This window comes from Nanorana parkeri, unplaced genomic scaffold (assembly GCF_000935625.1).
Source record: "Nanorana parkeri isolate BGI_ZX_2015 unplaced genomic scaffold, ASM93562v1 scaffold55, whole genome shotgun sequence".
Taxonomy (NCBI): domain Eukaryota; kingdom Metazoa; phylum Chordata; class Amphibia; order Anura; family Dicroglossidae; genus Nanorana; species Nanorana parkeri.
The window spans coordinates 2,233,578-2,257,368 of NW_017306323.1; the positions used below are offsets into that span (position 1 = coordinate 2,233,578).

The following is a 23,791-nucleotide window of genomic DNA, read 5'->3' on the forward strand; positions in this document are numbered from 1 at the left end:
CAGTACAGCATTGCTTGACAGAATAAATGTCAGTCAAAGTACAGCGGTGCTGAATACTGAAAAATGGCCTGGCCAGGAAGGGGGTTTAACACCCTGGTCTTTAAATGGTGAATTAACCTCATTAACATTTGTCTGCAGAAGACAGGGTTGTAATCCTTTAACTCCTCACAGCCCCTCCTAGAATTACAAAGAAGAAAAGAGAGTACAATATTTAACCCTTAAGAAGCCAAGAAACCCTAACCAAGGAAAAAGTTAAACTGCAAGAAGCATTTTTTTAATATTTTAGCTTATGCAAATGTGAATGAATCAATATAAAATAGGGGTTTTCCAATTTGGCTGGAAATATACTATAGGTTTTTAAGTCATAACTAATGTTTAAATTCATAAAGGCAAATGTATAAATACATTATTTGTAAAAGGTGATTCAGATTCAGACTGTCTATTAAGCATCCCAGGAGATATTCTGAGCTTTGACTGTAAGTGGGCTCTTGCAAGATATTTTCTGCAAGAAAAAAAAAAAACAGAAAAATTGGTTACATTTTTATTTTTACATTTGTAGGCTGTGGTGAACTCTAATACTATTTTAGTTTTGCCTTATAAAATAAGTAAATACATTTTTGCTTTAGGGAGTCTGAGGTCTGGGGAGTGCAGAGACAAACTCATTTTTACAAGATGTGCATATGCACTATGTGCTAATCTGGAGGTGGGGAAAGGGTTAAAACCTTCATTGTGTATGTACTGCTGTTGATGCAGTCATTGGAAAGATTTACCCACACTTCCTGTCTGCGTTCATTATCACTAGATTACAGAATTACAGGATTTACTGGGAAATCAATTCTTCCAACAGGAACACTATATAAATCCTTCAGAGGTTTTAAGTTCTCCCTACTTTACTAACAAAAATGTTTGAATAGAGGTCTGTGGGTACTTCAAGTGACCATTGTCACTGGGTTAACAAGAGAAAATAGCCATAATGATTATGGAAGTAAGGGAAAATGTTCATAACTAGAATACATGCAGCAATAAAAAAAACTACCAGGGGTTAAAAAAAAGTATTCTCTTCCTCTTTTTAATCGATATTAGGGTTAATGTGAAAGATTATGATAATAGATATCATATGAATTAAGAAACTATCGAAAAAAAGGAAGTATTTGCTGCAGTAATGCTGCCAACAGTTTTATGTGGATATGGTGTAAAAGCAGTTAAACATTCATCTTTCAAAACATCCTCAGCTAGATGGGTATTTGTCTTAAGTTTAAAAAATATACACATCAAACAGCTACAATCATACTGATAAGCTGTCTTTTCTGTCAAGCCCTGCTTTTATTGTTTTGTACCCAAGGGAAACATGCAGTTTTTTTGTTCCCTCTTTTTGAAGTACAAACCAGCAAAGGAACAGTGTGTGAGAGGTATTCATATCAAAGATGAAAATGTGATTTCATCATGCCAGAGATCTCATACAGAGTTAGCTATGCCATATCTGTTGACTTAGAAGAATTAGATAACACTATTGCATACATCTAGCTGACAAATGACAAGGACAATATGTATTTTGTGTTACTCAAGTGTAAGAGTTACCACAGCTCTGCATTAGATAAATCATTTCTGTCTCTGAAAATGCCTAAAACAATAGGAAACAAGCAAATCTATATACGTCAAACATTTTGATTGCTGTACAGGTGTGGGTACCTTTTACATATGAATTTTTAAATTACTCATTCATGCAATGTACCTCTGCAAATATTCAAGACTCAAAGACGACCTTCCTGATGCACTACAATTTAGGTAATATTAGATAGCGTAGCTATGAGGCTACACATTTTTTTGTAATGAAAGCTTTTATTGTATTGCAGAATACATTATATCTCAGCTTCCCTTTAAGTCACTGTTGTTGGGATGAATATTGACTATTTTCCAACATTCTCATGAGAATCAGCCCTTGTCTGCACAGAAGTGCTGTATTAAGTCTGAGAGCTTAAATTGTCTCCGACACATTCTGCTGCACTTTTCAGAATAGTGATGACCTGGGTGGGATCTACTGATACACTAGTAATATAAGGTTCTCTTTAGATATGGTAGACAGGTTAAACCTGGCTTGTAGAGGCTAAGCCTAAAAGAAAAACAACCTAAGGTTCTCTAACTTTTACAGACGATCCTCAATTTGAAGTTCTTAGAAGAATGGATACTAAAGTAATATTTAAGGTAGTATTGCAATACTAGTTATAGATGCTGCTCATTATTCTGATGTTCATACATAAGTTGGAATTATCTTTCTTTTTTTGCCCTTTAATTTGTACAGTAAATATGAGATGCATTTTACTCAGGTCAAATATGTAGATATTATATGTAAATGTACCCACCTGAATAGATGAAGTTATGAATCTATAACTTTTTCATGATGATTAACAGTTGAATACTACAAACAAGCTAGTACACAACGGGTTATGAGCTAAGAAGATGCAGGCAAACAGTCTTCTGTTTCTGATATATTAAAGGCAGATAGTGGAGTATGTGTGTGAGATAAAGAACAGAGGTTGAGAAATTGTACTTAACACACTTGAGAGGGAATCACCTAGGAAAGAAAAGTGTGGTTGCCAATTGGAGCCAATCTGACAATAGTATGTATTTCATAGTTTTCATTAGGAATTGCAGACAGTACCCATAAAGCTAGGTGTTCATGAAATACATAATACAATATAAATACAATACAATGACTCTGCATGGTCTCAGATGGGCTGGTCACACACCTGAACACCTCTTACCTGTCAGGCCCGATCCGTTGTCCACCTCCTCCTTCTCCATGGTCGCTGGCGGGCCCTGCCTTCTCCGTCGCCGGGCCCCGCCTCCTCCGTCACCGGGCCCCGTCTCCATCGCCAGGCACCGCCTCCTCCGCTGCCGAGGCCGGGCCCAGCCTCCTCCTTAACGCGCTGCTGCAAAGATCACTGACAGGTTGTCAGTGATCTAACAGCAACATGCTCCTCCTCAGACCCACCAGTGACAGCCAGCAGCCTGAAATGCCATAGCGACCCAGGCGGCCTGCACGGCATCAGGGGGATGTCTTGGTCAGGCCCCCCTGTGCCCCATAGCGGCTGCCTAGGTCGCTATGGCGATTGTTACGCCACTGGATAATGTCATATTTCAGGAGATAGATAAACATGCACATTCAAAATTATCTTAGAGATTTTCTAATAAGTGCAAGAACTGATGGTCAAAACTATGGTAGCAGTGGTGGAGTTTATTCTAGGACAGACCTAAGTCACATCTGTGTAAACTAATTTTAATGATACTGTCTGTGGACATATCTGAACATTTTGAGGCACTAGGGCCTCACAAAGAATAGCACATATTAAACACGCAAAAAATTTACAGTATCACTACTGCGGCCTCTGCCAGCCCAGTAGCTCAGCCACTGCTACTCTCTGCTATCAGTTTGTGCATGCTTAAAATGATTCAGATCTATAGCAGTTATTTCAATAGCCATAGCAAGTTAGAGAAAAAACAGTAGAAATACATCAATGGTTTTTGTGACTATATTTTTTTTGTCACAGGGAGCCTACTTTATCCAACAAATTTCTTTTGCCTGAGGTGCTTTGCTCTGCAAAAATTTGACCATTTCGTCAGTTCCATTGATCTGCTCAACTTACTTGCTGACTTTGTCAGTATGAGATGTAACCTAATCAATCATCCAGAATAAAAAGACACAACTCAGATTAATTACTGCCCGGGCCTTCCTTCTTACCTTTACTGAGTCCTTTGTGTGGGGTCTGTCTATTCTTCCTCAAACTTCAGCCAGTCTTTAGTGCAGTTATGCAGTACATTAATTATATAACATTTTCAAAGGAGTTGTTCACAACAAAAAAACACCTTCAAGTTATGTACGCCAGGCATAACTATTAACCTTTGCTGTGCAGGTAGCCCTGCTGCAAGATTTAAGTGCTTGTTTTCATCTAGGGACAAAAATAAAAAAGTTATACTCATCTGAACCTCAGATACGGCTGGCTCCTAGACCAGTCCCTTCAGTGTCACTCCCCCTCCGTTCCAGTGGTCTAAGGTCCTGTGAGTCATCACACCCTTTACAGTTTATAGGATGTGAGGATGCCAAAGGACATTCCTTTGTTCTAGCAGAAAAGGAGACGGGTGGCAGGGAATGGTCTAGAAGCCAACTGGCTCCAAGGTTAAGGTGAGTATAACGTTTTTATTTTCATCCCTAGATAAAAACAAGCATTTAACCCTTGCAGTTTGTGGGTAGCCTCACTGCAAGGGTTAAGAATAGTTATGCCTCAAGTTCTTCTTTAAAGCTAAAATCCATGCACAAAAACCTTTCATCAAATATATTGCTCAACAGCCACACAATATATAAATCCACTTTGTATGTAAGATCTAGAGGGAAAACATTGCAATTGATGCACAAGAAAATATTTGCTTAAGAAAATGTGTGCAGTGAGACATGGTGCCAAACATACTGAAAAATAGAGTTTAGGTTTACTTACATTTTGCATACTGCTAGCATTTTACACTGAAAGAATGGTTGCACAAATAATAATGGATTTGAAAAATCAAAGTAGGAAACCATAACAGGCATAAACAGATCAAGACCTCAGAAAGATCTTGCATCACTTCTTTAGAATACTGTGTTCCCTTCTGGATAACTGACTTGCAAAAAGATTTCAAAAAGATAGAGTCCAGATACAGGCAACAGAAATGATGCAAAAGCATACCAGGCAAGATTGGAACAATATAATAAGTACAACCTCAAGGAAAGAAGGGTGAAGGAGAACATAACTTAAACATAGGTTCACTTAGCCTTTTTGTGCCCTATTCAGTATTCAATGTTTCTACAGTATGTTCAACTTACTGCACTTTTTCCATCTTCCTGTTCCTTTTGTAATATTTGGTAAAAAACATAGCATTTTACTGCGATTTTGCCGTGTTCAGATGCTGTTTTTTATAGCTTAAAATGGGCTTTCATGTGCATTCCAGTGCATTGGCATGCATTTTGTATGCATTCCATGCATTCCAGACCAGAGGAAATGAGACAAGCAGTATTTCTTTTTGTGTCTGGACCGGAACGGACTGCGTTGGTGTAAACAGCCCAGAAATCCCACAGGGATACATTGGGATGCTTTTTTGGTCCAGCAACAAACTGTTCTGATCTGGACATGATCCGGACATGGTGTGAACAAGCCATGAAGCTGATACTTTTACAGATACAAAATTATTCTCACTTCATAAATTGGCCCAGTGGAAAACTAGAATATTTCAGTTCAAGGGAGGGTCTCACTTGTCCCAAAACTGTTTCCTTTTCTATGTATAACATGACAATACAGCTGTTTCTTTGAGAATCACTGAATGTCATCTCATTATAAGCAATGCATTACCTGTCAGTTCAGGTCTATAGTCCTGAGGATGAAACATCTGCATCAAATTCCACCTTCCGCTTATTCTCCTAGATTTACACTTTAATATTCTAACACACAAAATAATCAATCAATCCATGGCTATTCTCCTTAAAGGCCCAAGTGGTGATTATTGGCAATCTATGTTCCTAATGGCTGTTTGTGATCATTAAATATATTATAGAGATCGAAACCTTCTCACATGGACAGGCAGATATTACCATATCAAGGGAATAGGTTCCAACTGGACAGTTCCAGGAGGATCAATAGCCATTTTCCAGCTAGTGATAGTGGGGTGGATGATGTCCAAGCCCAAGAGACTTGAGAGAAAGTGTAGTTTTTTTTTAAATACTTTATTTGGGCATATTGCTTAGCTTCAGTTTACAGTAGAAATGTCTAGAAGGCATTTAGACACAAATTATTTGAATTAAAAGTTTAAATTTTACATCTTGTCAACTAAATAAACCTTTCCTAACCCTGCTTCACCTACAAACATTTAAGCCATTTTAGATTTCTTTATGGTAAAGCTAGTTGCCTAGCTGTTATACTGCCCCATTTGGTTTAATACTTAGTCACTGATCTAGAACAAATATGCAAATCAAGGTCACAGAATAGTCTGAAGTCTTTATCTTTATACTGGCTTGTTGTGTTACCAAATCAAAGAATTGAAGCCTCATATCACATAATACCCTGACTTCATTAGGGAGTAATTAATACAAAATAATAAGAAACACAGGATAGTATCAAAACATTGTGCCATAGCATTGATAGTCTGCAAGGAATTTTGCATTAGTTGCAATGGTTTCATCAAGAAAGGGTTAACACTAATTTACATATTATTTTGTATTCCTGGAAATTCTTGTTTTAAATTGATGTAATTATTATGCAACTCATCTCTTGCAATGTGTTCTGTTATGAGCAATCTGCTTCATTACATTGCCATGCTATGTTGAAAGTTGATGACATGTTTATGCTATGCTGAGGGTAACCTGCCATCTTTTTTCCTACTAGACACTAGCTGCAAGGAAAGCTGGAATCTCCCTTGCAATGGTTATCCGGACATCTGTAAACAATGAGGAACTGGTAGGTACTGGTTTATTTTTTATATATCATCTAATATCATATTTTTATATATTATAGGCATGCCAATGGATGCCGCTTCTTGATGTTTGGATGTTTAAAAGTTTTAGTTTTTCTGCACAACAGCTGGTACCCTGAGCACTGGCCCTGATATCCTGTTTTAGGGTGGCTCCTTTCTCACGCAGAGTTCTATGGAGCCACCCTTGCCTGTGATAGTAAACTATGTGTGTCTGAAAACATACAGTATAGCAAGCTAAGCTCCCCTCTCCTCCCTCTTCCCTTCTCCATGCTAGAAGATGAACAGTTTCTGGAGATTATGCAGTCTTTTGTGATCTTCTACTGGACAGGAAGTTGAGGGAATCTGAGCTGAGAGAGAGACTTGGAACCAGCTGCTCAGAAACATGATGATTGTCACCTGGCGGGATGGTCTCTCACCGAGGACCTCCCTGCCACTGCTCGGCTATTTGCCTGTATGTTCTGCTCTCAAACCCCACTGTCACTGTTAGACACCACTTTGTTGTCTAGATCTGATCTCCCTATACCAAGACTACTCGCGAGGGTGTGGATGACTGTCAGGACCCTGTGGGGGCTCTCCAAGGTTACCACCGTTACCCCCCTGTGGGATAACGGCAAGTTGCCGGAAGTGCAAAAACTGCGAGATTCTGTCACCTGGGAGAGGGAGGGGATACATCTTGTCTCCCAGACCTATGATGACGGCGTGCTGTGTTCGTTCCAGCAACTCCAGTCTAAATTCTGCCTCAGGAGGAACCAATTCTACCAAAACCTTCAGCTGAGACATGCCCTCTCTGCACACCCCGGGGTTGGCCCGATTCATATATCTAAGGTGCCACTTCTTGAACGGATTGCAGTATCCACCCATGCCAAGGGAATCATTTCCCTATTGTATTCCCACATACTCTCACATTTCTCATGCAAATACCCACTCCGATGTAGGTCGGCGTGGGAGGAGGACCTGGGGACCCTTACAGAGGAGGAGTGGGACGGCGCCTTAGCCGCGGTTGGGGCCTCTTCCCTGTCCGCCTCCCACAGGCTGTCTCAGCTCTTCATCCTGCATCGCACATATCGCACCCCGGAGTTCCTCTTTAAGATTGGATTCCGGTCAAACTCCAAATGTCCTAAATGTGGTATCGAGTCCGGGTCTCTCATACACTTGTTGTGGCGCTGCCCCAAACTGGTAAGATATTGGACTGAGGTGGTGCAGTGTCTCAACTCTATGTTCATGCTCCAGCTCCCCTGCTCTCCACTAGTCTGCCTCCTGGGTGTATTTGACAACTCTGACTGGGACAAATATACCACGGATGCTGTATCTAGGGCCCTATTTGCAGCAAGAAGGACTATTGCCCTCCTTTGGATGTCACACACAGCACCAAAGGTGGAGACCTGGAAGGTGGAGTTGGACCGTCTTATAGCCTTGGAAAAGATAATATGGGGAACACAGGGGAACTTTGCATAAATTCTACAATATCTGGGACAGGTGGAGGAATAGATGTTGACCACGGGAGATTATTATTATTATCGGAAGGGACACTGGGCTGATGTTGGAAATGGGAGGAGCGGAGGACTCAATATACAGATAGGTGGTGGAGGATGTCGGTACACACTGCTCTGGTGGGATGGATTACAGATTACGGTTCATGGTTGGTTGTATGAATAGATGGCAGGAATTATGCATATCTCCCATGTCTGACGAGAATCGAGCTGAACTTAAATTTGGAGGTGTGTAGATGTATAACTCTCATCCATGTGTAGTAAAGTACAGGGAAATGGTTTTGCGCTTGCTTCCCCTGATTGTGCCATTCTGCCCCCCCCCCTCCCTCTCCGCTTAATCTATATGAGACGCAAGTTGGACCACATGGCTGTGTTAGTTGTGTTAGTTGTTTTATGTTTTATTGTTATGACTTTATGTACTGCAGAAATCTGTGTGCAATGTCAAATTGTGTTGTACTAAAATGTAAAAAAATTTAAAAACTCCAATAAAAAATATCTGATTTAAAAAAGAAACATGATGATTGTATCTGCTTGGTCAAAAATATAAAGGAATACTTTGCTGGGTAATGTATATTTGTTTGATCTGGATTCATTATTGAAAAAAAGTTTGAGATCCTAATACTACTTTAAGATCAGTTTGAGAAGCTTCTGAGATCACTGAGAGTTCAATCCCAGGTGTATTTGAACTGTAGTTGACCTCCTTCTGCCTTACAATTTATCTCCTTAGCTCCAACAATCTGCTTTAGGCTGTATTCGGATCCCGCACAATTTTTCGTGCGGAAGACAGTGCAGGATGAAAACGCTAATATTTTAAAATCCGCACGGATGCAGCTCGCTTGCGTCTATTAAATAGCCGAGAACGTGCGGAATCTGACGGATTATCACACTTGGCGATTCCGGGGGTAGCAATGGTCTGAACGATGCACATTGAAGTGCACTGAATTCCTTGTACAGAGCAGCTCCACGTGTATCCGTACAGCCGAAAACGCGCAGACAGTCTCTCAGTTGTGAATGGAGCCTGAAGCTGCTTCTGTATTCCCTTTGACTTGATTGGAAATAGAAATACAGTAATTCTAATTTGATTAAGAGCCGCTAAACACAGGCCCTATCAGGATCATCTTATTTATGTTAAAATATTTCACTCTACATTCTAAAAAAGCTTACTTAAAACTCAATTTCAGCTCAGGCAAAACATTATAAATTGGATCCCCCAGCAGGACGTAAAAGTCAAAAACATCTTCTACTGCTTGACTCGCCTCTTTTCCAGTGCTTTTCTCTGCACACTCCCCCGCTCACTAATCCAACTCTATTCCACTTCTAAATTGAATGATGCCCAGTGTGCCCAAAGGGGTTGCTTTACTAAAGGAGTAGAGTATGTTCACTTTGCAAAGAAAATGTGCACTTTGCAAGGGAAATGCTCACTTAGCTTAGCGAATGAGAGAAGACTTAACTTTGCAAAGAATACTCAATTATGCTTGAAGAAGATTAATAAACAGTATTTTTGCTTGCACATGATTGGATTATAAGAGTCAGAACAGCTTCACCTAGGGGAAATTCCCTTGCAAAGTGAAAATTCTCTCTGATAAGTGAACAGCCTATTTGCCTTGAGGAAATCAACTCCACTGTGTCTAGAATTCCCTCCCCTTTCCTGGATTCACAGTTAAGAGGAACTGTTACATCAGTGGACTAAACCAAAGACCCCTTGAAAAAAAATATCTATACTGTTTTTCAAGCTCTGGGGATTGTCCAAATGGTGAGGCCAGAGCTAGTCTTTAAAGGCTGACGTCCCGTACCGCCCCCCCAAAAAAAAATGATATTTTAATATTGGGTTTATATAGTAATTTGAATTATCCCCCTGGGTTTTAATATCTCTCAAACACTAGCAGGATTTCCTGTTATTTTTGTTTTTACTACTCCAACAAGGCTACAAATAAGTTGTCACTCACTTGTTGCTATATTTATTCATTTACTCTGTTTAATGGAGAATCCATTGGGGAATTATGACACCACCATTTGACTATGTACTAACTGCAGCAGTTGGTTTAATCTGGGAGCATCTCACCACTGAAATACCTAACAGAACAAATGCCCCTCATGGGATTCAGCTTGTTAGCAGCCATTATACAATGACTCCAGTGTAGAAAACAAGAGGAAACATAAAAAATAGTGAGTGAGTCTTTCCCACAAAGACCTGCCATGTTAAAGCAGAAATATTTTTCCTTTAAAAATGACTATGATAGATACATTCTGACATTTGTAACTAAAATAAGGGTAGTTAGTGAATATTTTCTGTGAGTTATTACCTTCTTACACTTCAAAATATTATTTTGTTTTATCCTGATATACAATGGGTGGATAAATGGGAAGATCCTTGTTGTTAGATTTTATGTTTACTTTCGGTAAATAATTGTCATATATTATAGGTTTGCCAAAATTGTGTGTCTTAGTATATTGATTACAACAGATACCATTTTCAGTTGTAACATGCAATTTATACAAGTGTTTTGCTTCTCTGTATGCATCTGCCAACAACTGATTGTATAGTACTGTAACCACTGCAGTATAATTGTCTCTCAAGACACAGAGGCTGCTTAATGCTAATAACAGTCTGTTTCATGTTTTACAATAGAAATCCCATGTTTTCAAAAAGACATTGCAAGCCCTTATTTACCCAATATCATCCACTACACCTCACAACTTTGAAATATGGACAGCGACTACACCAACATACTGCTATGAATGTGAAGGCCTGCTGTGGGGCATTGCAAGACAAGGCATGAGATGTACAGAATGTGGGGTCAAGTGTCATGAAAAATGCCAAGACCTTCTCAACGCTGACTGCTTGCAAAGTAAGTGCCTGTTTAAACTCGTCTTTTATAATTATAATAATACTGCAGTATTGCACTGGCTAGATAGTTCTGGGCTGTTCCATGTGCTAATATTTCCTGTTATGTTAACTCTTCCACAAATTTTACATTAGCTGAAATTTACTGTAGATAAAGTAGAACTTCTATTCTGGTAAATATGATATTTGCCACAAAGACTTGCTTGCTAATAGGCTGCACTGGACATCTTCGGTCAACTATCTTGCCAAGCAATGGTAGGACAATAGCACTCAATGCCTTGTTTCTCTTTTGCTACCAAGTCACCGAAAAAACACGCTATGAAAATTAACTTAAAATATTGCATCCAATAGGAATATTTTATGTATTATTTGGGATGTCTTAATGACATTAATAACTTTGATTGGTCTTGGTGTATATGGATCCCTTTCATATGCAAACATCTACAGTAAAAAATGTTTTATTTGTTTTCTCCTCTTATTGCCAGTAAACTTGATATAATGGATACTGCCTTTGCGTATGGATCTACCACTACTTGGTTCCAGGCTGATGCAATCGTAGCATTATTCTTTTTATGAAAATGCTAATAAAAAACCCAGAATGAAGACATAACTTCTAAGCATCAAACTAGCATTTTCAGAATGGGTTCGGCCCCTGTATACCTTTTAATTACAGGTTTCCTTTAATGAGGATAAGGATACTAGAAAGAGTGTAAGGAATATAAGGGTAACTTTATTGCAGATCACTGAGCTTAATCAGTACGTAGTGCAAGCAATCTTTATATGTTACCCTAAGTGTAGTAACTCAACCAATCAGAATTAATTTTGCTGAAAGTGGAGCAGTAGAATAGACATGTTGATTGCTTGCTAGATGTTCTGGAATCTGTGTATAGTTAGGGGACAAAGTGATGGGGATTGATTTACTAAAGAAGCAGAATAATCTAATCACTTGGCCTACTGAAGCTTTTTGCACTTTAATAACACAATCATGCAGAAGGGAAAATGCTTTTTTGTAATTCCCCTGAACATGACTGGATATTGAAAATGAACCAAGGTTTAATGACCTAAGTAAACTTTCTAAAATATAGCATTTATTGTACCACTGACCTGAACTTCATACATGCAGGCATAGTATCCATTGTAAAGTGATATACTGTATAGTATCTGGAAGACAAGCAGTCTGAAAAAAATATATAACAGTGCATCTAGAGCATTATTAGAATTATTGCTCACGTTAGTACACATTGTTCCAGAATAATTTGTGACTGCTATAAAGTTGGCTATATAACCTAAATATGTTTGCTTGCCTTTGAGTGAAGATTGAGTTGCAAGAGGCTAATAAGTTTGTTACATGTGCTGTAATGGGGGGTATAACACTCATTACTTCCTCATTAATTGCACAAACATATGTCATGTGCCATAATCTATTCAGTGAGTGATAGTAATTGCTTGAAAGTAGTGTTCTACGTGCCTGATTTTCCATTAAGCAGGCCAGAGATGAATTTATTTTGTATGAGTCTGTGTTATGTATTTACAAATGTACTTTAGAGCATCAACAAAGTAATGAGATATGCTGTTATATTGAGTTATTATCTTCCTCTATGGTCTGACTTATATCTCACTATACTTAATAGTACTAAACAAAGTTGTTAAATCTTAAGTGAAGCCACATGCACATCATTTGGGATAATTTTCACAGTTTTTGTGCACTATTGCTTGTATATGAAGCTTCCATAATATATTAAAAATTTAATGTTTTTGTGGCTGAATTTGTTTTCATGGGACACATTAAATGGTTTTAAATTCAGCTTATGAGCATGTAGTTTGTGTGCCATATGTGTCAGAGTTACCATTATTTAATATATACTGTATGCTGTTAAATAGATTAAAGGAGAACTATGAGGTGAGTGCTTTTCACTCACCTCATAGTTCTAGCCGACCTGTGACAATGAGGCTGTCACAGGTCGGCTCAGTAGATCGGGAGGTGAGCGAACACATACCGGCGTTCGCTCACCTCTCGATCCTGTCACGGCTCTCTGCCGTGGCAGGGGAGGGGCTGGATTCCCCCCTCCCCGCTCCTATCCGCCAGCGCTGACTGGCGGAACGGACGGGGGAGGGGGCGGGTACAGCTGGCTCTGCCTTTAGATAGGCAGAGCCAGCTGTCAGTCACGCAGCTGGGCGGATCCCGGCACAATTGCCGGGATCTGCTTCAGCTGCGGCGTCTGCTCGCGGTATACTGCAGCGTCTCAGTATACCGCGAGCTACAGCTTGCGGTATACTGAGCCTAGGGTGATGGGAGGACGCTAGTTTGTGTCCTCCCGTTACCCTAAGGAGAACTATGGGGAAAAGACTTAACCCTATAGTTCTCCTTTAAGCTATAATGAGATTATTGCACGCCAGGGACCTTTTACTTATTGCTATCTGTAGCCATGGAATATAATGTACTCTCCCCAGGTGCAAGTCACAAGGGGTATATTTATTAAGGATTCGATAGGTATTTAGGTCAAACTTCATCCAAAATCGGGCAACATTTACACTATGTATAAATCCAAATTACCGTGTTTCGCCGAAAATAAGACACTGTCTTATTTTTTTTTTGCGTGAGCTGTGGCCGGCGGGCATGTAGGCAGGAAACACGGTAGTAGACAGTCACCCATTTGAAATTACATTCCTTGACATTCAGCCATATTCTTCAATAGAAGTCTTTACTGTAATATTCACCTTATTAATAAAGGTTAGATTTTACCTTTACTGCACATTTAACTGCATGTGTGCAACCTTGCTGCTATGCTAATACTAACCTGCATGCCCTTAACATTGGGGGGTTCTGAGAGACTCTTCTTACATCAGGAAGGTGTGTGAAAGGTTATACCTTCTGTCAGGTCATTATTACTGTCTGTGTCTTTCTCTCCCAATGACAATATCCCTACTCATTACATAGTAACATAGTAGGTAAGGTTGAATAAAGACAAGGTCCATCTAGGTCAACCTGTGTTTATGTTATTGTGTCTCTGCATTTATCTGACTCTAACACTTCCCATATTTTTGTATATGAAGTGAAATAAGAAACTCATCCAGAAGTTTCTTGAATTTATCAATGCAGCAGATACCGCCGCCTGTGGAAGGGAATTCCACAATTTCACTACTCTCTTCCTACCAATTCTAAGATTAAACCCCCTTTCTTCTAACCTCTTGTTGTGCCCCTGTGTTCTCAATACAGTTGTCAGATTAAACAGTTTTTCTGAATATTGTGGTCCCCATTGATGATCTTGAAGACTGCAATAAGGTCCCTTCTTAATCTCCTCTTTTCTAAGGTGAATAAGTTGAAATTTGAAAGGTGGCCTTCATAACTTAGGCCTTCTATCCCATCAATACATTTTGTAGCCCTTTGCTGAACTCTCTCCAGCTCAAGGACATCTTTCTTAGCGAACCAAAACTGCACCGCATACTCAAGATGAGGCCAAACCAGTGATTTATAAAGTGAAAGTATTACTCTTTTATCCCTTACTACAATCCTTCTTTCTTTTAATGCAACACAGTATCCTGTTTGCTTTGCTGGATGCAGCCTGGCATTGAAGCATTACAACACAGTTCTCAACTGCTGCCCTTATTACCATCCATTAATTTTGGGGGATATGGTCAGCTCACTCAGTCTGTGTATATACATAACTTAAGTATTATACACAGAAAAATAAGCACCAAGATCAGGACTTGCAATTATTTTAGGCCAAAATCCGATATGGATATTTAGCCTTTCTACCAAATAGTAAATCGGAAAATAAATGGAGACATGAGTAAGCAAATTTTCTTTTACTTATTCAGCTCTTTTCATGTCTGATAAAGCTCTCTTTACTTGTTTGATACAAATGTCCTTAAACCAGGGGTAGCCAAACTCCGGCCCTCCAGCTGTGGTGGAACTACAAATCGCATGAGGCATTGCAAGATTCTCACAGCCACAGACATGACTCCCGGAGAGAGATGCATCATGGGATTTGTAGTTTCACCACAGCTGGAGGGCCGGAGTTTGGCTACCCCTGCCTTAAACCCTTGGTGCTCTCAAATGGAAATATCAAAAGTTCCTATTTATGAAAGCTTTTCCTACCCTCCTACGCCTTCCAGTTGGCCTATTAAATTACAGTATAGGGGATATCAATAATGAAAAATAGGAGAGTGCAGGAAAGGGCAGACTGGCTCTTGACTCTGAAGTGGCAGAATTTGCAAATGGGAGTACCTAAAATACCTTTAGTTTCTGATAAACTTGTTGTAGACCATAGCAGGCAAGCGTGGGTGGGGGAAACTTCAACAGATATACATTTTAGGCACCTGGAGGTGACCTGTTTGTATTTTAAGTAGCAACCCTAACCATTATGCAATGGCCAAATCTTAAGCTGTTCTCAGAGGGTGTTTGATCTAACCCCCTCCCCCCATCCCCCACCTAGAACTAAAACAAAAAGTCACACAACATTTTAGAAGAGAGATACACTATGTGTAGAACAAAATCTTTACAAAATATATAAAACCATACAGGGTTGTCCTCCTTTATCTTTGTTTCAAATGCAAAGCTATTCTGCTTGCCAAAAACAAACTTTCTCCAGCAGAGAGCCTGATATAGATGCTAGTAATATAATGCAGCCGCTGCTATCTGGTTCTACCTGTGACCCCTTTTTAAGAGTGCCTTGTAAATCACCATGTATTCAGTGTCAAAACAGTGCTGGAATAAAACACTGCTCTTACAAAGGACATAACTGCTGCTGGTATATTTGCAAGGAGCTTCACAAACTGAAGCCAAATTAGTCTTCTACAAATTGTGGCCATTCAAATGTAAAATACAGGTTTCATAGCACAGGTTAAAATAGTATCAAATGGTTTACGCTTACTGGCAACCAATGACAAACACAAATACAAGTGCTGGTAAAATGATAAATGAAAATTTCAGTTACAAGGTAACGAGTAGTTAAGCAAGAAGGATTAGGGGCAGATTAAATATAATAATAAAATGAAGAGAAACTCAGAATTAACTTGTTTTACTGTACATTTTGTTTATTTGACTATTTTTAGTATGTACAGCATTCATCTTTATTTTACAAATAAACATTTATTACAGGGTGTACCCTGATTTATTTATTAAATTTCCGCAGCTATATAGTGCATATTCACATCAGTCCCTGCCCTCAAGGAGCTTACAATCTAAGGTTCCTATCTCATATGCTCACAGGGCCAATTTAGAGAGGAGCCCATTAACCTTCCAGCATGTCTTTGGAGTGTGGGAGGAAACCAGAGTACAAAGAGGAAATCCAAGCAAGCACAGGGAGAAAAAGCAAACTACTTGCAGATAGTGAGCTGACCCGGTATCTCCTTGACATAGATTTCTCTCATATGGCTTCTACATAAAGGCAAATAGGCTGTTCACTTTTCAAAGGGAATTTTCCCTCAGATAAGCAAATGAGGTGAAGCTCTGCTGGCTTCCATTATCCAATTATGTGCAAACAAAAATACAGTTTTATTTTATTTTCCTTGCACATAATTGGGTATTCTTTGCAAAGTGAACTTTCACCGCATTTACTAAGCTAATGGAAAACTGTCATGCAAAGTGCAAAATTTCCTTGCAAAGTGAATAGCCTATTTGACTTTGATAACTTAATTTCTATGCAGCACAACTGAAGAAGAGGGGAGTGGGGGATGAGTTACTATCTGCAACTAATTTACTTGTGTATGTAAATTTATAATTTGCTAATGAGAGCTTTGAAACAGGTGAAAATGGGCTGAGCCTTTCAGACTTTAGGCTAAATTCACATATTTGCAATGCAGGAGCACATGCGATGCTGCATCCAATCCTACATTGCATGTTGCAATGTTAGGTGCTCTGCTAAGCGAGCCTAAAGACATAGGTGTGAATGGGGCCTTAGCCCTACCTTCACAAATTCAGTGTATGTGGAAGGTGCACAGTACATCAGAATGCCTCCATACTGTGCAAACCTTCTAATAACAGGGCACCAACAATGGGACATAGAATGAAAGCATGTTCATCTGGGAGTAACCCCACTCCTTCCTGTAGAATATACACATGAAAAGTCCAGTCTTTTCAAAATGAAGCTAAAACATCTCATGAGCACATACGGAACAAACAACCAGCATGAAAGAAAAACCTGTAATAAAGATATGTAGACATTGCTTAGTTTCTTTATGATAATGTTCTTTACCTGACTATCTGGCTTCAATTCTTTCTAAGTCACCCAGAACTAACATACAAAAAAGTCGGAACTTCTGTTCTGCATGCTTGGTTCGGGTCAGTGACTCAGATGGTATTGAAGCTACTGGATCAATATGACTGTCAGGCTACAAGCATCTTCATAAGAATCGGTCAGCAGTGGCAGCCTTCATATTTCTCTTGGTTCCTTCAAGTTGATGCTTGACAGACTATGAAAAAAGGGAAGTTGCTTTAAGGAGAAATTTGATTCTTCAGGCGCTTGAGTACTGTAATGAAAACTAACTTGAACACTGCTGACAGCATGTTTAATAATTCCCCTTTAAGTTACATTACTTTGCTCAGAATGATTGCTGTTCCCCGTCTTCTAGGTGATCTATGTACATTTTTGTCTATCTGCTGGCCAAAGAAACCCACATAATGAAATGGTGATTGGAATAATCCATGTCTCATTTCCAATAACTCATACGCTAAGAGGATATAAAAGTATTGGGAAAATCTTGGAAAGGACTAGACTGCTGAATTTATACGTTGTACTGTGCTTTGGCAAAGGCTGACAATAATATTAAAGTAATGAGCTCCAGAGAGATTATTGTTGGCCATAATGCTGTTACATCTCATAAAAAATAAACTTGGCTTTCATTTCTTGGCTATTACACTATGTAGGCAGCTAGAAGCACAGCATGCAGGAATATAAGACAAATGTGATTTGGAGGAGGGCAATATGTATGTCTAAAAGTGTCCATAGATATGAGATGATTTTGCTTGATCTGACTACTTACATTTGGAGAAGGAAGCACTTGTCTGCTCTAAGGTAAGATGTCACATCTTCTAAAACCCCCTAGCCAACTGATTACTAACCAGCCGATTGCTAGCATTCCTGAAAGATAATTCTGGTGCCAGGTGTGTTAGTACATAAACAATTACATTTTGCCTGAATCGTGGTTTTTGATAAAATCATTCATCAGAATGATGGCATAGTTGGTGGATCTTCCTTCTCCCAACTTTTGTTTATGGGGACCTTACAGCAGACAGCCAGATATATTTTTTTAGCACACCTTGTGACTTTATAATCTTACAGTTAGGGTGATGACTATGGAAGGGAGACAGAGGAACTACTCGCTTCTGCTTGTAGTAGACCTGTAACATGCTTTCCCATATTTCTTTTTTCAGTTTAGTTAAAGTCAATGGACTGTAGACAGCAGAGACATTTTTTTTGTTGCTGTGCATTGTGACAAGTGTGGAATTTATTCATGGGGACTTGTAAAGTTACAGATAGGTTGAAGAATTTAGAATACCACGTCTGCAGTTATGAAAGCAAACTCTGATAATTAATAATATCCAAGCTTGTGAATTAAAAATACCTACAGTAGTTAAATGAAATGTTTTCATTTTAGCTGTCATTTTATTTTTCTCTTCTTCAATGTATTTGTTATCAAATATTAATGTTTTTAAACCACTAGAAAAACAGTAGTAAACCACAATGGAAAGAGCTTCATGTCATTGACTGGGAGCATCTGTAGTAGCAAGACCTGCAGGCTAATTCAGTGGAATGGTGCATTATAATACTTGTAGCAACCAATTAGCATATATCTTACTTTGGTCCAAATTCACTAAAGAAAGGCCTGATTTAGTTGTTGGTTTGCTGCATGTTGCCCTTTGTAAATTACACTAATTAATAAATAAATAAATAAATCATAATATTCAAATTTTTGGTATATTATCAAGATTTGTGGTATTAAATAGTGTGCACTGATCAATTACCATCTATATGGCTGAACATTGAGATACCTTACCAGGTAGTTCATTCATTTGAAGAGCTAAATCAAGTGTGAGAAAGATAAACGATATCCCGAAGACCTAACTGGAGAGGACTTTGCAACTTGGTATATTATTCATATTACTAACAATGTGGGGGAGATAGGTGTGGGCTTTGGTTCTGTGCTAGACTCTGGTTTCTACTACCTACACTGTCCAAGACTCTGGCCCCACCTACCGGTCAGCTGCAGGCAGTTACCCAATCATCCCTCAATAAATAGGGACTTCTAGTCTTTGCCCAAGTATAGGCTCTGCTTTATTTACGGGTTTCCATATTCTTACTGGTCTTGTAGACTGTTTGCCCATCTCATACTGGGCTCCTGTATTTTTTTGCAGCTGCGAGATTCCAACCAGTTACCCCATCTGATACTGGGATAACAAGACTACTGGTCAGGAAATTGAGGTGACGGGTGGGACTCTTTGACAGGCCTGACAGTGCCCAAAGGTCATTGCTGATCAAAGGGTTTGATTCTCCAAATGGTCTTCAGGAAATCCTAATTACCAAGAGTATGGCCTATACTAAGGTTACATACCCCTTGTCGTCTCACAAAATATGTATCCTATTTTATATCCATATACCCTGACAGATGTCATTTTTAGTATTTTTTGCTTCTTCTTGTATTCATCCTCAATTGTCTGGAGAGTGCCTGACCCTGTAATGCCCCACTACAAGATTGTTTTATAAAATAATAGCTAATTATTGCAGGGAAATCATTAAATATTTTAAAAGCCACAAGAGGTCCTGATATAAACCTGGTCTAGCTGCCAGACCATTATCTCCTTTATGAGGACGTAACACCACTTTTCCAATGCTGAAGCTTAACATAGACTCTATTGAAGTCAAGGCTTAGGAGGCAAAGTCTAGAGGATTATCCTTCTTTACAAAACATCAATATGTTACCATTTACAAAGCCATCTACAACTGTGTTCCTGGCTATATCTCCAACCTTGTCTCAGGTCCCTTGTTAACTCTTCCGATACTCACCTCCAGGGTGGAGTCTCTCCCATCCTTTGGAACTCAGTACCACAACCTGTCCATTTGTCTCCTACTCGGACTGCCTTTAGGCGATCCATAAAGGCTCATCTTTTCAGGGAAGCCTATCCCACCTCAACCTAATCACTGAACTGTCACTTTCTGAAACATTTCATCCGCACACTGCTACCACCTTTTGTTTCACTTGCCCTTTTAAATTGTAAGCTCTCACGGCCAGGACCCTCCTTACCATCTTACCATCTTGTCTTGACTTGTATTGAAACTGTTATGTCTTCCTTATATTGTAAAGCACTGCACAAACTGTTGGCTCTATATAAATCCTCTATAATATTAATAATAATAATTTGAAGAGCTAAATCAAATGTTAGATGCACAATATTAAAGTGACACAAAATTGATGTTAGAATTACTTGTAGTTCTATCCTCTGTTCGCAGGGTGAATAAGTAATTAAAGCACACAGATAAAATGCAATATAAATATATGGCTGTAGCAAACAGAAAACAAACTAGAGAACTGCAAATATTATACTTTCTTGTGCCAACATAATTAATATCTTCCAAAGCTGATGTATTTTGGAGTTAAGTTTTTCTATCAATCTGCAATACAATACATAAAAAGAGCTATTGTGTGAGAATCCTTTGATCTATCTGGTATCCAATAATGAGAATGCATTGTTTGACAGTAAAACTAATGTTCCATTCCACTTACAAAAACCTCATAATGGCAGACAATTTAATGTAGACTGTGGGCATATCTAATCATTTCACACAATATAATTCACTTCAGCAGAGGACCATGCCATATTCCCATATCCTGCTTATGGGAAATCTCTGCCCACCTACTGAATTTTCTTAAACGTCAACATAAGAATATATAGCATTGATATTAAAACAAAAAATCAGTACAGATGTCCTCATATATGTTTCCTGGGATTTTATTTCTCTGCTATATTCACAATAGATGTTTGTCAATGTACAATATAACACCAGTAGCCAAAATGTAGTAATACATTAATTACACCCTAAAATCATTATTTTATTGGGCGAAGGTTACAGTTGATTCTGTATGTTGAGGTTTCAGTTGTATACTAATGCATAGAAAATATAATCAATCTGCGCCAACAGCCTTCCGACACATATTGATAGCTGTGGATATTGGATTAATTCTGAAGGACGGCTGTTTAACAGGCGTGAGTGTTTAATGGTTCTCACCCTGAATGTTCAGTGTCATGTTTTAGATGCAGCTTCATATGGAGCATTAGGAAACTGGCCAAGCGTTTGAAGATGCCTAGTTTTCAACAGCAAATATTTCCAAATTAGTATGGATGATTCAGCAGGCCTCAGTTTTTATGGCTCGATTACCATGGGTGTTAACACATGCAGTAAAGAATTTTGTTTCTTTCACTTTTAATAATCAGAAAATAGTTTAGCTCTTTCTCCTTTGTCATTGCATAGGTAGGTTAATAGCATAACTAAACATGTATAAGAAATGTTAAACCTTGGGCAGACGTATTTGAAAGGCAACTTCATGTGACTTATAGTTGAAAAGCAAGAAAAAATGTCTTTAATGTGTACATGCCTCACACTACAAAGTATCATTCCTTCAAACAGACTACTAAAATGTTTGGTTAATGCCAATTTCCACCTTTGCAGAGGTGCCAGCAATGTAGACCTAGTGTACAAAAGCAGACATATGCAGTTACTGTATATGAACACATAAACTTACATTTTTTGTTAGCTTTCCTCTTCATATGCTCATGGAAAAGCTGCCACTGTGCTGTGCAAGCATTATGTGTATATGACAACTGTGCTCTCTCTGTAAGCTTTCCACCCACTTTTATTAATATTCATAGTGACATTGCACCCCCCACCAGACAGTGTACTTTGGCAGAGCTGTTGTTTAGTGATCATGTTACCCAGAATCACAGGGAGGGGGACATCTGTTTACAGCCTGTTGTTCAATCTGGCCCTGGTGTCAGACTGAATTTCCTGGTGAGAAAATTTTTAATTTCTAGGCCTAATAAAATGTTCATAAAAAAGAATAATGCCTGCAATGTGAGTCATTAAAATGTGCACACATATAAATCATCACTCACCTCTACATTACCACAATAAATGCTAATCACTTACAAAGGTGTACATTGACTTTAAAATCTTGACATGAGGGACATGGAAGCACAGATGGAGCCCTAGTGAAAGGGAGTCTTGACTGCTGAACGCTTGATAGGTGTTTAGGTGTGCATGTTTATGCATATTAACTTTGTTTATAATTACTCAGACCTGATTGGGACTGTGGTGTGATGGGAGTGGGCCTGCAAGCCTGTTCAAGTAGGTGCTTGGGTAAATGCACACACCTGAAATATACAGACAAAGGATGAGATTCCCACCTTCCCATCCTGCAGAGATTTTGTTCTTCACAGCTACATTAGCAGTTCTTACCTTGCCTCAATTGGTGCTGTTGATTATTAGTATTGCTACCAAGTGGGGTTCCGGGGTAGTTGAATGTGTATCTGGGGCTAATGGTAAGGATAAGCATCCAGGCTAGTGTTCATGTATTATTTAGGTGCTCACAGTCTACCTGTGACTGGTAAATGTTCTTTGCTATTGCCCAACCTCAATAAAGGTGTGGCCTTGCCCTCTTCCAACTTGGAATCTGTTTTGTGTCAATACTGAGGAAAGGCTACTGTAGTTAGCAAGGTTTTATGCCTATGCTTCTGAGCAGTCAAGATCTTAAAACATGTTTTCCCCACATCTTTCAGCTACATATTGTAGGAGAGTTGACACAGGTCTTTTTAAAAAGACTTTTCTGCCACTTATCAATTGCACAATTGAGTTGATTCAGAGCTGAGATTTTAACCACTTGCTGTCCTGGGCATTTTCTTACTATATGCATGATACAGTATACATTTATGGCTAGAAAACAGCTTCAGACCCCCAAACAATGATATATGTTCTGTAAGCAGAGGCCCTGTAGAATAAAAAAATGTTAGTTGCACTTTTTTATGTCGCACGGTTTTTGCATAAATGTTTATCAATCAAGTATTTTTCGGAAAAAATAAACTATATTAACATTTAGTGCACAGAAACATAATATAATACCCAACTGTTTGGTAAAATATGAAAGCAGGGATCACATCAGGTAACAGCAATCGTCTGCTGTTAAAAGCAGTACCAAGAACACGGCTGATGAGCGCCCCCCTCCCTGCACCATACCAGGCCACGTGCCCTCGACATTGGAAAGGTGCTTTTCCAATTCATTTATTTAAAAAAAAAAATGTCCCACAATGTCAATCCACCGACGAAACAAAAACAAAACACCCGCTGCTGGCTGCCCAATGCAATGTTTACATCGAGCAGTGGGCAGAAAAAAGAATAGCCTGCTATTGGCTATTTAAAATTGAAATAGCCAATAGCAGGTTGGCTAATGCACCTGCCCACTGCCTGATGTCAATCACAGAACAGTGGACCTGAGAGAGAACTTTCTCGCTCAGGTCTTAGCCATTCTGCTATTGGCTATTTTGAATTGCAATAGCCAATAGCAGGGTGGCTATTGCTCCACCCACTGCATTCTGTCAATCAGCAGAGGAGTGGACCTGCGAGAGAACTTTCTCTCTCAGGTCTGTTCCTTTGCGGACTGATAGAAAACAGTGGTCAGCAGCCATTCTACTATTTTTTAGATTTTAGATTGCAATAGCAGACTGGCTATTGCACTGCCTTCTGTCAATCAGGAGAGGAGCAGACCTGAGAGATAACTTTCTCACTTAGGTCTACTCCTCTGCTGATTGACATCAGGCAGGGGGTGGAGCAATAGCCATCCTGCTATTGGCTATTGTAAAATGTACTAGGGACATGTGTTGTGTTTTTTGTTCAATTAAGGATTTTTCTCTAAGGTGTTGTGTTTATTTACATTTTAATTAACACTTTAGTGTGTGAGTAGTGGTACGACT

General features: G+C 39.0%; 1 protein-coding gene across 1 annotated transcript in view; it reads left to right on the forward strand.

Moving 5' to 3' along the window:
* The window catches only part of UNC13C (unc-13 homolog C), a 173,902-nt gene that overhangs the window by 137,045 nt on the left and 13,066 nt on the right, over window positions 1-23,791 (forward strand). Inside the window, exons 6-7 of the mRNA XM_018575981.1 lie at window positions 6,408-6,479; window positions 10,615-10,834. Coding sequence (XP_018431483.1) covers window positions 6,408-6,479; window positions 10,615-10,834 — 292 coding nt within the window. The remainder of the gene's footprint in view (window positions 1-6,407; window positions 6,480-10,614; window positions 10,835-23,791) is intronic.